Source organism: Panthera leo, chromosome D1 (assembly GCF_018350215.1).
Source record: "Panthera leo isolate Ple1 chromosome D1, P.leo_Ple1_pat1.1, whole genome shotgun sequence".
Classification (NCBI taxonomy): Eukaryota; Metazoa; Chordata; class Mammalia; order Carnivora; family Felidae; genus Panthera; species Panthera leo.
In genome coordinates this window covers 103,913,080-103,927,561 of record NC_056688.1, presented here as the reverse complement: position 1 = coordinate 103,927,561, position 14,482 = coordinate 103,913,080, and the positions used below count along the sequence as shown (strand labels likewise).

Below are 14,482 nucleotides of genomic sequence, written 5' to 3'. Positions count from 1 at the left end.
TATATTTCTCAGAGAAAAAGTAAGCTCGAGCTTATTTATTTATTTATTTATTTATTTTTAAATGTATAGATGCATAGAAACAAACAATATTAATACTGGTTCTCTTTGAGTGACGATATCTCAGGTAGATGTTTTCCTTTATACTTTGTTTTTAAAGTTGGTTATAGTAAAAATTATAAGACCCTTCACAATTGAGAGGACAGTCAAATATTATAGTAGTATGTGGCTCAGGGGTTGGTGGGTAGAAGGTTGTACAAAAATACAGAATACAAAAATAGAGAAAAAGAGCATAGGAAAGAGAAGTGTTTTTGTCTTAACTGAAATATTTCTCTAGGCCGGCTCCCAGTGAAAAGGGAGTTGCTTTCTTCCTTCCTGTCTTCTCTGGATTCAGAACTCAGGCTAATGTCACTTGTTCAGTGATATTGCTGTATTGTAAAGCTAAATAAATTGTAAAGCTTTATGGGGTAGCCTGGGAACCTAACCTGTTTTTACAGTAATTTTTTAAGTAGTAAAGTCATCTTAAACTCCAAACGGTTAGTTTAGAAGTTAACTCCTGCGGGGATGGAGAGACAGTGTCTCTTTTGTTCACTTCTCTCCGTACCTAGTGGGTAGTACAGGGTCTGGAACACATGAGGGCTCAGTAAATATTTGTGGAATGCATAAGTGAATGAATGAATATCTTCCTCCTGACAGAAACGTGCGCGCGCGCGTGCGCGCGCGCACACACACACACACACACACACACACACACACACACACACACACACAGACACTTGATCCTGTGGTTGAAAGCCCTAAGTTGGCTCTAAAACTTGAAAGGCAGAAACACTCAGTCCCCTGTCAGCCTCCATCATGAGCACTCCGGTCCACAACACGACTGTCCAGCCTCAGGGAAGAAATCAGAATCCTGGCCTGATGTAGAACTCAATCAATAATTCACAATCATCTCCTCTGGGGTGTAGAAGCTAACTTTTGTAATGTTTTCTTTTCACCAGTCAGGACGTGCCTGTACTTATAATTTATCAGCCTCTCTTTTCACCCTCAAGAATTTTATTTATTTTTTTTTTTAATTTTTTTTTAACATTTATTTTTGAGACAGAGAGAGAGAGAGCATGAACAGGGGAGGGTCAGAGAAAGAGGGAGACACAGAATCTGAAACAGGCTCCAGGCTCTGAGCTGTCAGCACAGAGCCCGACGCGGGGCTTGAACCCACGGACCGTGAGATCATGACCTGAGCTAACGTCGGCCGCTTAACCAACTGAGCCACCCAGGCGCCCCAACCCTCAAGAATTTTAAATACCTCACTTCCTCTCTGGGTATACTTGTGCTAAAATACATTTCCTCTTTGGTTCATTCCTTCTGTACCTATTTGATGACCGTTTCCCGTGGGTGAGGCATCGATAGCTCATGGCTATGCAGTGATGAACAGAGAGGCACGGTTCCCATCTCAAAGAGCATACAGTTAGTGAAATAAATGAAAACAGTAATGTATCTTGCTCAATGACAGGGTCAGTTGACCAGGGAGAGAGGGTTGTTTGTAGGTTAGATCTCAGAGCTGGTCTCCTGAGCAAAGGCCTCTTCTCTTCCCAGTGATTTGCTTTATCATCTTGACATCTTGATATGTCTCTCCACCTGCAAAACAATTAAACGGTCTCTTATGGATATGTGGGCAAAGTTTTTATATCTGTTCTTTTCCTGACAGGTGAACTTTAACGAGCCCTTATCCATGCTTCAGCGCCTTACTGAAGATCTGGAATACCACGAGCTGTTAGACCGAGCTGCAAAATGTGAGAACTCTCTAGAACAGCTCTGTTATGTTGCAGCTTTCACCGTGTCCTCCTACTCCACTACTGTCTTCCGTACCAGCAAGCCATTCAACCCACTCCTTGGGGAAACCTTCGAGCTGGACAGATTAGAGGAGAACGGGTACCGATCCCTCTGTGAGCAGGTAAAGGAGCCTCAGGACTGTGATGCGTTTACTTTTTGAAGAAAGGGGTGACTTTTCAGTTGATCCCCCTGGGTGTCCTCTTTGCAGAAATAGGTCCCTGTCATCCCAGACTGCCGTCTCTTTTCCTTCAGGGCTTCAACACTGGAGGCCCTGGTATTCACCTACTGTTGTGGGGATAAAAGTGTCAAGTGTGAATTCGGGGTGTTTATCACCAGTTCGTAGGCAGCATCTTTTCCTTCTCCTTTCTTCTTTAATTTGAACCACTGATTTCTTCAAGGTGAGTCATCATCCCCCTGCTGCTGCACACCATGCCGAGTCCAAAAATGGCTGGACATTGCGTCAGGAAATCAAAATCACCAGCAAGTTCCGAGGCAAATACCTCTCCATTATGCCCCTCGGTAAGGCCGCCATCCTTGTAAGAATTAGTCCTCCAGGAGTGAAAGATTTTCTGGCATGATGGAAGTGGTCCCTGGCTTAGGAGTCAGGAGACTGAAAGTCTGATTTGGGCACTGAACCATCCTCTCTAGCTCTGGACAGCTCGTTTGACTTCTCAGCTATCAAATGAGTGAGGAGCCAGGAGGCTCTTTAAGGATCCATCCAGGCATGAATTCTTTATCTTCTTAGCTATATTTAGTAAATCTTTAAGCACTGTTTTAGAATACATATTCTAGCATGCTTAACGCCTTTTCTATCAGCCAGTGTTGTTTCCTGTGTTACACTGGCAATGTACTTCATACCAGTCCATTTACTCAGTAAATCAGAAGTCTTGTGACTGCAAGGTTAGGTCTCTCAGACGGTCCCTCCCCTTTTCCTCTCCTTTCTCCCCTCTCTCTTCACCACCGGAAGGGTTAGGTATCATTGATGTATTGGCTGAACTCCAGGTAGGATGAAACTTTGTTTTAAAAGATCTTACTGGATTATAAGTTAATTTTGCACCGAGATCAGAAAGATCAGGCCTGGGAATAGGCATCCTGATTTGCAGTGTTGGAGAGTCTCTACACTTTAGGGGAAATGAGATTGTTCACAAAGCGTTCTAGAGATTCTCCGACGCTCACTTGAACCAGAGTAGTCACATTTGGCCGTGTGTGTCCAGAAGAGTGAGTGCCGAAAAAGAAACACGAGCGGAAAGAGAGAAACCAAGTAGAACCTCCCTAGAAACAGAGCTGCCAGGAACTGCCTGAGCTCCTGGTGACCTTCCATTTCCTGGTTCTAGTCTTCCATGAGGCCTAGCCGTAGCACGTGGCTAGAGTTGTCTTCTTTAGTAAATTCCCCTTTCTCTCAGAAATACAAAATATAGCAGGTATAGAAATTTCCTAGAAACTAGAAAGTAGCCAGAGACCAGACCCAGAAACGTTGGGAATATATTAAAAGGAGAAAAGAAAATGGAATGTTAGCTTTACCGCTTCATGGTTAATATGCAAAAAGATCTTAGATGAAAAGGTGACGATGATTTTGTTCTTAATGTTTATTTACCAAGGCCCTGAAAACGGTTCCAATTGCTTAATTGTCTTTGATGCTAATAATTTCACAAGTATTAGGTAGAGGGTAGTAAATGCTTGGGATGTTCTTACCTAATTTGCACAACTAGGATATTAGTGGTCCTGTTGCAATATGACTTTTCCCCCATGGAGAAGAGTTTCAGAGGCCTGGTGAGGATCTCCAAAGGGACAGGTTATATTTAATTCTAAGGAGGGTTGTATTCATTTTTTAAAGTAGCAATAAATCTAATAAATAGCAGTAAAATAGCAGTAAATCTACCAGTGATCTGCTATACATTTGTCTATGAGTGGTCTAATCTGGAGTCCTTTGAGGGGTAAATATTTGAATATGATATATGTGGTGGATCTAATTTTTTAGAGTTAAAAATTACCTTTGAAAGGATTCCATTCCTATGGCTATTTAAGGATTCAGGTCACCAGGATGTGCTGTTGCCTTAAGTTCCCTCATCCATTAGATACTGAGTACCCACCGTGGACCAGGCGGGAAGTATAAGTGAGCAAAACAAAGATCCCAGCCTTCATGGGGAGACTGAACAAAGAATTGACATAGTGACCAGAAACTGAAGTACAGAGAGTGGGATTTCCAGACATTGGCCTTGGGGATGGCTGTATTTAACATTTTTGGATCGGTGAATTGGAAGGAGAGTCCTGCAGTGAAATTTTCGCATTTGCAGTGGCACTCGACTCCCCTAGGGTAAATTTTTAAGCCAGTAGCTGTCACTGAAGAACGATTTATGGACAGAGTTGTGAGAGAGTAAGCAGACAGATGGTTTTTGAGGTGGTGGCAGAAAGTCTGAGTCTCCTTGTAAAGTAGGGTAGAAAAGTTAGAACTCCTGCAGTCTGGAAAGAAGAACGCTTCTGGAAAACATATCGGAAGTGTACAAAATGATGAAGATAGTGGCAGAGGATACATGTGAATCTGCTCATCAAGTGCCAGGGCACTGGAACCAGGTGGTAGCATTAATGTTGAGACACATTTATTTTAAGATTTTTATTTTTAAGTAATCTCTATACCCATCGTGAGGCTCGAACTCATGACCCCGAGATCATGACCACCGACTGAGCCAGGCAGGTGCCCCTAAAGAGACACATTTAAGTGGGTTTTATTTTGTAGTTTTGGAGCTCTCTAACCCAAGAAGAACCACAATTTGGGAATATGAATGAAACAACTCAACTCAGTCTGTTGATCTCTGCATCAGTGACACACTACTGGGCTCCATGGACCCTGAATTTGCTCCTGAATGACACATTAGTAAAAAAAAAAAATTCCCCTGATATATTTTATCCATTCTTCCAATTTCTACTCTTTGATTAGAGTGATTACTTATAATTAATATAATTATTGATTAGGTAGAATTTACATCTGCTATTTTGGCTTTTTTTTTTTTTTTTTCTATATATCCTCTGTCTTTTTTGTTCCTCTCTTCCTTTTTAATTCCTTATTTTGTGTTAAATAGATATTTTTCAATTTACCATGTTAATTCTCGTGTTGTTTCTTTTACTATATTTTTAAAGGTATTTTTCTAGTGGTTATCCTGGGTAGTACAGTTAACATCTAAGCATCTCGTTGAGATTGATACCAATTTAATTTCAATAGTGTACAAAAACTTTGCAGCTATATGGATCCATTATGTCTTTCCTCCTTTGTGCTTTTATTTTCATGTAAATTATGACTTTTATACATTATAATCCCATCATTATAGGTTTTTTGGTTTGTTTTTAGCAGCAGGCAAAAGTTTATTAGAGTATAAGATTAGAAAAGAAGAACAGTAGGAAAGCTCTCTTTACAGAGAAGGGACACTCGAAAGTGAATGCCCCCAGTGTAGTTTTATAACTGTTGCTTTATGCAGGTGTCTTTTAAATCATGCATTGGAAAAAAGAGTTGCCAGCAAAAAATACAGTCATACTCTTTTTTTCGTTAATAGTTTAATTATAGTTAACCTTTACCAGTCTCTTCATAAAGTAGATTTAAGTTGCTGTCCAGTGCCCTTTCATCTCAGCCCGGAGGACTTCCTTTGGTGTATTTCTTTCATTCTTCTTCCTCTTTTTTTAAATGTTTATTTATTTTTATTATTATTGTTTTAATTTTTCAATGTTTATTTTTGAGAGAGAGACAGAGAGAGAGAGATGGGAAAGGGGCAGAGAGAGAGAGGGAGACACAGAATCACAGAATCTGAAACAGGCTCCAGGCTCTTAGCCATCAGCACAGAGCCCAATGTGGGGCTTGAACCCACGATCCATGGATCATGACCCGAGCTGATGTTGGACGCCCAACTGACTGAGCCACCCAGGTGCCCGATGTTTATTTATTTTTGAGAAAGAAAGCGGGGGAGGGGCAGAGAGATTGGGAGACAGAGGATCCAAAGTGGGCTCTGTTCTGACAGCAGACAGGCTGACAGGGCCCAAACTCAAGAACCGTGAGATCATCACCTGAGCCGAAGTTGGATGCCCAACCAACTGAACCATCTGGGGGGGGGCCCTCCTTTGGTATATTTCTTGAAGGGAAGGTATGCCAGCTATGAATTTTTTCAGTTTTTGTTTGTCTGGAAATGTCTGAAGTTTTTCTTTGTTTATGAAGGATAGTTTTGCTGGATACAGAATTCTTGGTTTGATAATTTTTTCTCCTTCAGCATTATTGGATATGTCATCCCACTGCCTTTGGCCTTTGAGGTTTCTGATAATCTTATTGAGGGTCATTTATATGTGATGTGTCACTTCTCTCTTACCACTTTGAAGATTTTCTCTTTGTCTTTCAGTAGTTTGATTGTGATGGGTTTCGGTGTGGTGCTCTTCGAGTTTATCCTGTTGGAGTTTGTTGTACCTCTTGGATATGTAGATTAATGTTTTTCATCAGATTTGGGATTTGGGTCCACTATTTATTAACTGCCCCAATTGTGAACACTGCCTCAGGCAGCCACTGTGTTAAACAATTGCCATTCGTTATTTTGATCATCGCCCCTAGGAAAAGGCTGTTTGAGGGGAGCAGGGGCTGAGTCAGGTCAGAGTCCTAGGAGTGGGAACTTAAGAGGAACCACCAGACAGATCAGATAGTGACAGTTTCTTGAGATCAGGCTTTTGGGAGCTTCATACCATCTGCTCCCTCCAGTGTTTGCTAGGCTGCTTCCTGGTTTTCACTTCTGCCGTGATTGTAAGGCTACTGGTTTTTAAGGCTACTGCCGAGCTGGGGAGAGGAGGATGGGAGTAGGGCAAGTTAAAATGCCACAAAGCTCATTTTTTTTTTCACCAGAGTTCTGAAGAAGTTGATTCTGATAATTTTTTGCTAGTGTTCTTAAATCGATCTTACTGGAAAAAAATTGATTTTCCTGAGGCACAGGAAATATGGAAGTCCTTTACTTGACCATTCTGAAGTGGCGATATCTTCCTTTCCAAATATTTTAAGAACCTCCACTTTTAGATCTTTAATTTATTGCCAAGTCTCCAAGACACAAATATTATATAAAGGAAGGCACCCGTGGGGCTTTCTTTGTTTTCCCACTATCCCTGGGAGCTGAAAGGGACACTGCAGAACAACAGGGTGGGGCACAAGGATATGGTACTAGGCAGTACAGATACTCTGATCTTATTTTGATCCACAGCTCTGGCGTTCACTAGCTGTGTGACCTTGGAAAAACTACTTTCTCTCTGGGCTCAGAGTCTTCATTGGTAAAATGGGGGTATGATAGGCTGAATAAGGCTCCCTCCTCCCAGAATAATGTCCACATCCTAATCCCTGGAACCTGACTATACGACTGCTCATAGTGAAAGGAACGCTGCAGTGTGGTTAAATTAAAGATTTTGAGATGGGTAGATAATTCTGGAGTATTCCTATAGGCCCAGTACAATCCCAAAGGTTTCTATGAGAGGGAGGCTAGAGAATCAGAGGCGGTGGCAACAGAAGCAAGAGGTGTGAGTGGTACTAGAGAGATGCCACAGCCTGGAGGATGCGGGTGGCCTCAGGTAGCTGGAAAAGGCAAGAAAACGGATCTCTAATAGAGTCTTCAGAGGGAACACAGCCCTTCCGACACCTTGATTTTAGACTTCTGACTTTCAGAACTGTAACAGTTTAACAACTGCGTGGTCTTAAGCCATAAAGTTTGTGGCATCCATTCCAGCAGCAGTAGAAACAAAGGCAGGGGAGAACAGTGCCTGCAGCCGAAGCGTCCACAGGTATCTGAATGCCCACGGTATGCCGGAAACGGTTCTAGGTGCTGTGGGCGTGTTGTGGTGAGCAGAGCCACTCTGCCCTCGCTTAGCTGGCATCCATTTCTTGAGCAGACAAAAAAAGTAACCAAAAACACCTCCGTAATAATTATTGTCCGTGAATATTTAATTTTTATCTAGTGGTAATTCCATGAAGAAATAGAGCAAGTGGAGACAGGGGTTAACGGTGGAGAAACAAGTGTGTTTGTGCTTTCTTGGACAAGGTCGTCAAGGAAATGGTCTCTGAAGAGACAACTGGAGCAGAGACCTAACTAATAAAAAGAAAGCAACCAGAAGAAGATCTGCAGACAAGTGTCCCAGCAAGGGAACCCCTTAAAAAGAAAGGCCCTGAGAGGGGAGCAGACACAGCATGCTCGAGAAGCACCAAGGCCGCCAGCAGCTTCAGAGTGCGATCTGAGGGACCGGCAGGGGCCGGCTCTTGTAGGGTTTTGTACACCAGGGGAAGGGGGTGAGTCCTGTTTTAATTGCAGAGGGCAGAAATGGAGAGATTTGACACAGTGTTGATGGGACATGTTTGACACGGATCATTTTGACCAGAGACTCTCAGGTGACCGACGAAGCTGGGACCAAAACAAAGTTGTTGGCTTCAGGCAAGAGATGACAGTGGCTTTAGACGGCAGGGGTGGCGGAAGAGGTATTGAGTGAGGGATTGAGGAGATGTGTGGGCAGCACAGGTACTTGAAAGGTGGCTGTTGAGATCAAATGAGATCATGTGTGAAGAGACCGGTAGCTCAGCCTACTGCCTGGGACACAGCAGGTGCTCTCAGCAGGGCTGCTACTGTTCTCGTTAGCGTCATTGTCATCATGGCTGCTGCAGCCAGCAGGGCTATTTTAGTCTCTTGTACGAGAAAGACACATAATTAGTCTTCTGTTCGTTAGTGGCTGCAGAGGGAGCTTAGAGTTCTCCGCTCCCATAAGTGACCGTATTCGCAGCACATATGTGAAGATCTACGTATCTGTTGCGTATCTTTCCTTTTTTTTTTTTTTTTTTTTTTATTGTTTTGAATCTGTAGTCACCTCTGTTCACCTCACTTTTGGGTTTGGTGTCTGAGATGAACTCATAAGAACAGGAGAAGACTGTATCTGCTGAGTGCCCATGATGTTTCAGGCATTTTACTGGACAAATAAACAGACATTTGCTGCACAACAAGGTCTGTTTATCCCGTCTACAGATTATAAAGCAGAGGCCTGGGGAAATTACACAACCTATCCAGGATACAATACTCTCATGCAGTTCTGTTGCTAACCACCCAGATTCATGCAGACCCCATAAGTTAAGGGCACAGTCTCCACCAAGACTGCCCTCACATCAGATGCCAGCCACGAAATTGGGGGTCCCCAGGCCATCTGTACTTCTGACCAACTGGCTTCAGTTTCGATAATTTGCCAAGATGACTCAGAACCCAGGGGAATGCTGTTCTTACCATTACAGTTTTATTATAAAGGGTACAAATCAGGACCAGCCAAATGAAGAGACATATAAGGCAAGGTCTGCAAGGGTCGTGAACATAAACTTCCATGCCTTCTCCTGTGGAATCAGGGCACGTAGCCCTCCTGGCACATTGATATGTTCACCAACGAGGAAGCTGCACCAAGCTTGTTGTCCAGAGATTTTATTAGGGTTTCATTAGGTAGGCATGACTGAATCATCAGCCACATGACTGAACTCAATATCTAGGCCTCCTTCCCTCCCTACAGAGAAGGGAATACCATTCCCAGGAGGTTGGGGGGGTCTGGCTGATTTCAAGTGATTCAAAGCCCCAAGTCTCTTAATTACATGGTTGGCCTTTCTGGCCTGGCCTCATCTTGAGCATAAGCTATCTAGGGGTCCACCACGTCGGCTCTTTGGCATAAACTATCAGGGCCCCCATGAATAACACAGACGTTACTATTACTGAGGAAATTCCAAAGGTTTAGAGGTTCCCTCCCAGGAACCATGGATGAAGACCAGACCAATTCTTTGTTACACAAGCCAGGATCACACATCCAATGGGTGGTGGAGCCAGGATTGAATCCAGTTCTTCCTGGCTCCAGAGCCCTTCTCTATCCACTACACCTTCTTTACTGCTAAGGCCTTTAGAAGAGTGGTTTGCTTATGGTCACACAGCTGGTGACTAGCAAGAGGGCCTGGCCCCCAGTCCTGACGACCAGTGTGTGCTCCTTTCCACAATTCTATTTCATTTTTCATATTGGGGCAGATTGGACCTGTTCCTGTCAATTTTGCAGATGGTCTGGGCAGGCAGAGTTGGTGAAAAGAATTGGAGCTTTTGCTTTCATTTTTATTTCTACAATTGCAGAATGTTGCTTCCTAGCTAAGCCCTATCAGTTATCAGCGTTTGTCATCATTTAGGTGTATTTTATTCATACATTTAAAAATCAGGTGAAAAAAATCAATCAGTGCTTCCAATATTTAAGACAATTATAAATCCTAGGGCTCCCGGGTGGCTCAGTCAGTTAAGCATCCAACTCTTGATTTTGGCTCAGATCATGATCTCAGGGTCGTGAGATTGACCCCTGTGTCGGGCTTTGCACCGAGTGTGGAGCCTGCTTGGGATTCTCTCTCTCCCTCTCTCTCTCTGCCCCTCCCCTGCTTGTGCTCTCTCTTTCTCAAAATAAATAAATAAACTTAAAAAAAAGATTATAGCGGCACCTGGGTGGCTCAGTCAGTTAAGCATCTGACTTCAGCTCTGGTCATGATCTTGCGGTTTGTGAGTTCGAGCCCCACTTTGGGCTGACAGCTTAGAGCCTGGAGCCTGCTTCAGATTCTGTGTCTCCCTCTCTCTCTGCCCCCCCCCCCCCCCCACCTCCACTCACGCTCTGTCTCTCAATAATAAATAAACATTAAAAAAAATTATAAATCCTTTTTGGTTTATTGTTTTCAAAGTGAGAAATATTAATAGAAGAAAGTTAATCCATTATTATTTGTACCTAAAGTGATGCTATTATCCTAACATTTGGCTTAATTTGTGTACCTCTTTCTGTTTCCAGGTAGCATCCACTGTATTTTCCATGCAACTGGGCACCACTACACTTGGAAAAAAGTTACCACAACGGTGCACAACATTATCGTGGGCAAGTTGTGGATAGATCAGGTAAGCAGAGGTGCCCAAAGTGTACTGAAGTTCAGAAGAATACCTTCTTAGGTACGTCTTTGCAGTGTCCAGGGCATGTGAACTTGCCCCAGATTGAACTTGCCCCTGATTTACCCACCTCTCCCAACGAATTGCTCTCAGCCAGTAGCCCTACCCCAACCTTCCCGAGTTTCTATACCACAAATTCTTACTTGTAAATGACCAATTTATAATATTCATTCAATGACTGCTCTATCAGGACTGTGTCGGCTACTATGAAAGTACAGGAAAATGATAAACACTGCTCCTACTCTTCATCCTTTCGTTATTCATCAGACATTTACTGCCAGGCAGAGTCTAGTCTTGGGGATACAAAATCAGATAAGACATTGTCCTCAAAGAGTTACTGTATCACTGGAGACCCATGACAAATATGTAGAGATTGAAAAGTAACAAAATACACAAGTGTAAGAACTGTACTAAAATAACATCTAATTACTTGTCAGTTTGTTGACAAGGGCCTGGTTTGGAAAAGGCAAACCGTTATGTGAATATCAGCATATGTGCTGAGGGGCATATCATAGGCCACCTAACGTGACACACAATTGAAAGAAAACCAGAAGGCATTTGGTCCTGATCCCAACCTGGAATACCAAGGTTCTGAATACCAAGGTTCCATGGCTTCTCGGGTCAGCTGAGACCGGAAGCCGTAAGCAAGGGAGTCCGAGAGTGTAAGATGGAAAAGTGAGGAATTATGAGGCATGGGGTCTAGCAGACATTCAGATCCCCTGGGACTGATAAAGTCAAGCCATGGGCACCTGGGTAGCTCAGTCGGTTAAGTGCCTGACTCTTGATTTCGGCTCAGGTCATGATCTTACGGCTTGTGAGATCAAGTCCTGTGTCAGGCTCTGTGCTGACTGCACGGAGCATGCTTGGGATCCCCTCTCGCTGCCCTTCCCCCTGCTTGCACACTCTCTTTCCCTCAAAATAAATAAATAAACATTAAAAATAAATAAGGGGCATCTGGGTGGCTCAGTCAGTTAAGTGACCTACTTTGGCTCAGGTCATGATCTCACGGTTCATGAGTTCAAGCCCTGCATCGGGCTGTCTGCTATCAGCACGCACAGAGCCCGCTTTGGATCATGTCTGCCTCTCACTCTGCCTCTCCTCCGCTCACCCCCTCTCTCTGTCTCTCACAAATAAATAAACATTAAATAAACAAATAAATAAATGAAATCAATCCATGATGCCTTTTGTTTTCTAGTCGGGTGAAATTGATATTGTGAATCACAAGACGGGCGACAAGTGCAATCTTAAATTTGTTCCTTATAGCTACTTCTCTCGTGATGTAGCAAGAAAGGTAAGAAAAGTTGAGTTTAAGTGTTTTTCCTTAGCGTGTATCTCTTAGAAAGCCTGCTCCTTTGGGGTTGGTGTAGATAATGGATGGATAGACAGTCTAACATACATATATCTACATCTCCTAAATATGTATGTGGTGATTTGGCAGGGGTGGGGGGAGGGGGAGGGCGGCAGGGAAGGAGAGGTAAAGGAGAAAGTCAGCAAGAAGGGAGACTAGATTGCATTACCAAACCAAATCCTTTCTTTTCTGGGAAAGACATTGAGTAAGAAAGGAAAAGTCAAGAGCAATGAGAGATTGGAAATGGGAAGCACAGAGGAAGGGCCAGTAAAAGGATTTCAGGAAGAAGGATGGGCAGTTTGACCTCTGTGAGGTCTGAGTGCGAGTCTTGCGTCACCACCACAGTGGAATTGTGCCATGAGTTTTGATGGACAGTGAAGAAGAGTCGGGGATTAAATCTGCTTGTGGCTGTCTGACTTCCAGGGAGGAGAAAATACCATAATTCCAAGTACCAGTCAGATCCTTTCCCTGCATATATCATTGCAACAAAAATCCCTGTACCACAAAACGATGAAACCCGGCTCATGGCCATTTATTTTACACAGCTCAAAAAAGTATACCAAAATAATCTGGGTGGCTCCACGGTGTTTGCCATAGCAGGATTTAACCAATATTTACCCTAGGACTTTGGTTGCCAGAATAGTCAGGGAGGCTACATCACGCCGACTGCCGTACTCCAAAGCCCTGCTCCCCACCCTTGCAGGTGACCGGGGAAGTGACCGATCCATCAGGAAAAGTTCACTTTGCCCTTCTGGGGACATGGGATGAAAAAATGGATTGTTTCAAAGTACAACCAGTCATTGGGGAAAATGGGGGTGATGCTCGACAGAGAGGCCATGAGGCAGAGGAAAGCAGGGTCATGCTATGGAAAAGGAACCCTTTACCGTGAGTATCCATATCCCGGCTCTCCAGGTAACACTTTGACCTCAACCTTGGAGCAGTGTTGATGGCATTTCTGCCTTCCTTCCCACTGAATTATGTGAGGGACCAGCCAGGGAAATCAGAACTTTTGGAGAGATAACCAGAAGGTGGTCATTGTATGATTTGAGTTGTAGTGTGCCTTGTCAGGAAAGCTGAAACAAAGCAAGTCACATCTGCCAAGAAATATTTATAATTTAGAGCAAAACTATTCAAAAGCAGGTGGCTCGGTCGGTTGAGTGTCTGACTTGAGCTCGGATCATGATCTCACCATTCATGAGTTTGAGCCTCACGTCAGGCTCTGTGCTGACAGTGCAGAGCCTGCTTGGGATTCTCTGTCCCCTTCTCTCTCTGCCCCTCCCACACTCACACTCTCTCTCTCAAAAATAGAACAAACAAACAAACCTCTTCAGAAGTGGCTGGAGGAGAAAGATGCCTACCACCTGTTAACAATTTAGCCTGAGGGGCGCTTGGGTGGCTCATTCCGTTGAGTGTCCAGCTTCCTCTTGGGTCATGATCTCACAGTTCGTGAGTTTAAGCCCCGCATCCGGCTCTGTGCTGATGTCTTGGAGCCTGGAGCCTGCTTCAGATTCTGTGTCTCCCTCTCTCTCTGCCCCTCCCCCGCTTGTGCTCTGACTCTCTCAAAAATAAAATGTTAAAAAAAAACATTAAAAGAAAAAACAATTTAGCCTGAAACCCAGTGGCCATCTAAAGGTCTCTGAGATGATATATGGGAATTAGGAATGAAGACGGAGGCCATTTGTCTCCTGTCATGCTCCTGTCAGTGTATAATAACAGCAAGATTATCCCAGAACAGGTTAAAAAGAAAGCAAAGGAAATAGGAATAAGAAAGTTCATTTAGCAGAATGTTCCCTTCCATTCTTCTTAATCTCCGCTGAGCACAGCACAAGCCCAGCAGACTGCTAGCACAAGTGATGCTAGGGGAGGGGATGGGGGATGGTCCAGTCTGGGTCTCTTAACTAGGGGAGCCTGACCTGGTCCTAGAGTCTGTCCACCTGTAGAACAGCTTCGGGGAGGTCGTCTTTGGGTTGTTGCTCCTTAACGAGGCCCTGGGCTCTGGCATCACCGTTTCTCTTCCCCATCCTTTACTTGCAGGAAGAACGCAGAAAACATGTACTACTTCTCAGAGCTCGCTCTCACGCTCAATGCCTGGGAAAGTGGCACTGCCCCCACAGACAGCCGATTGCGGCCCGACCAGAGACTGATGGAAAACGGGCGCTGGGATGAAGCCAATGCTGAGAAGCAGCGCCTGGAGGAAAAACAAAGACTTTCCAGGAAGAAGAGAGAAGCAGAAGCTATGAAAGCCACAGAGGATGGTAACGAACCTGCCTTCTACTCTCTTTCTTGATGCGAGGAGAATCACTTCGTGTGTTTCTGGCTCTCATTC

At 43.9% G+C, this 14,482-nt stretch overlaps 1 protein-coding gene across 1 annotated transcript in view; it reads left to right on the top strand.

The window, feature by feature from the left end:
- Positions 1–14,482, top strand: part of LOC122199526 (oxysterol binding protein) — a 35,654-nt gene that overhangs the window by 18,523 nt on the left and 2,649 nt on the right. The window contains exons 8-13 of the mRNA XM_042904663.1: positions 1,703–1,948; positions 2,226–2,346; positions 10,657–10,760; positions 12,004–12,099; positions 12,860–13,041; positions 14,191–14,411. Coding sequence (XP_042760597.1) covers positions 1,703–1,948; positions 2,226–2,346; positions 10,657–10,760; positions 12,004–12,099; positions 12,860–13,041; positions 14,191–14,411 — 970 coding nt within the window. The remainder of the gene's footprint in view (positions 1–1,702; positions 1,949–2,225; positions 2,347–10,656; positions 10,761–12,003; positions 12,100–12,859; positions 13,042–14,190; positions 14,412–14,482) is intronic.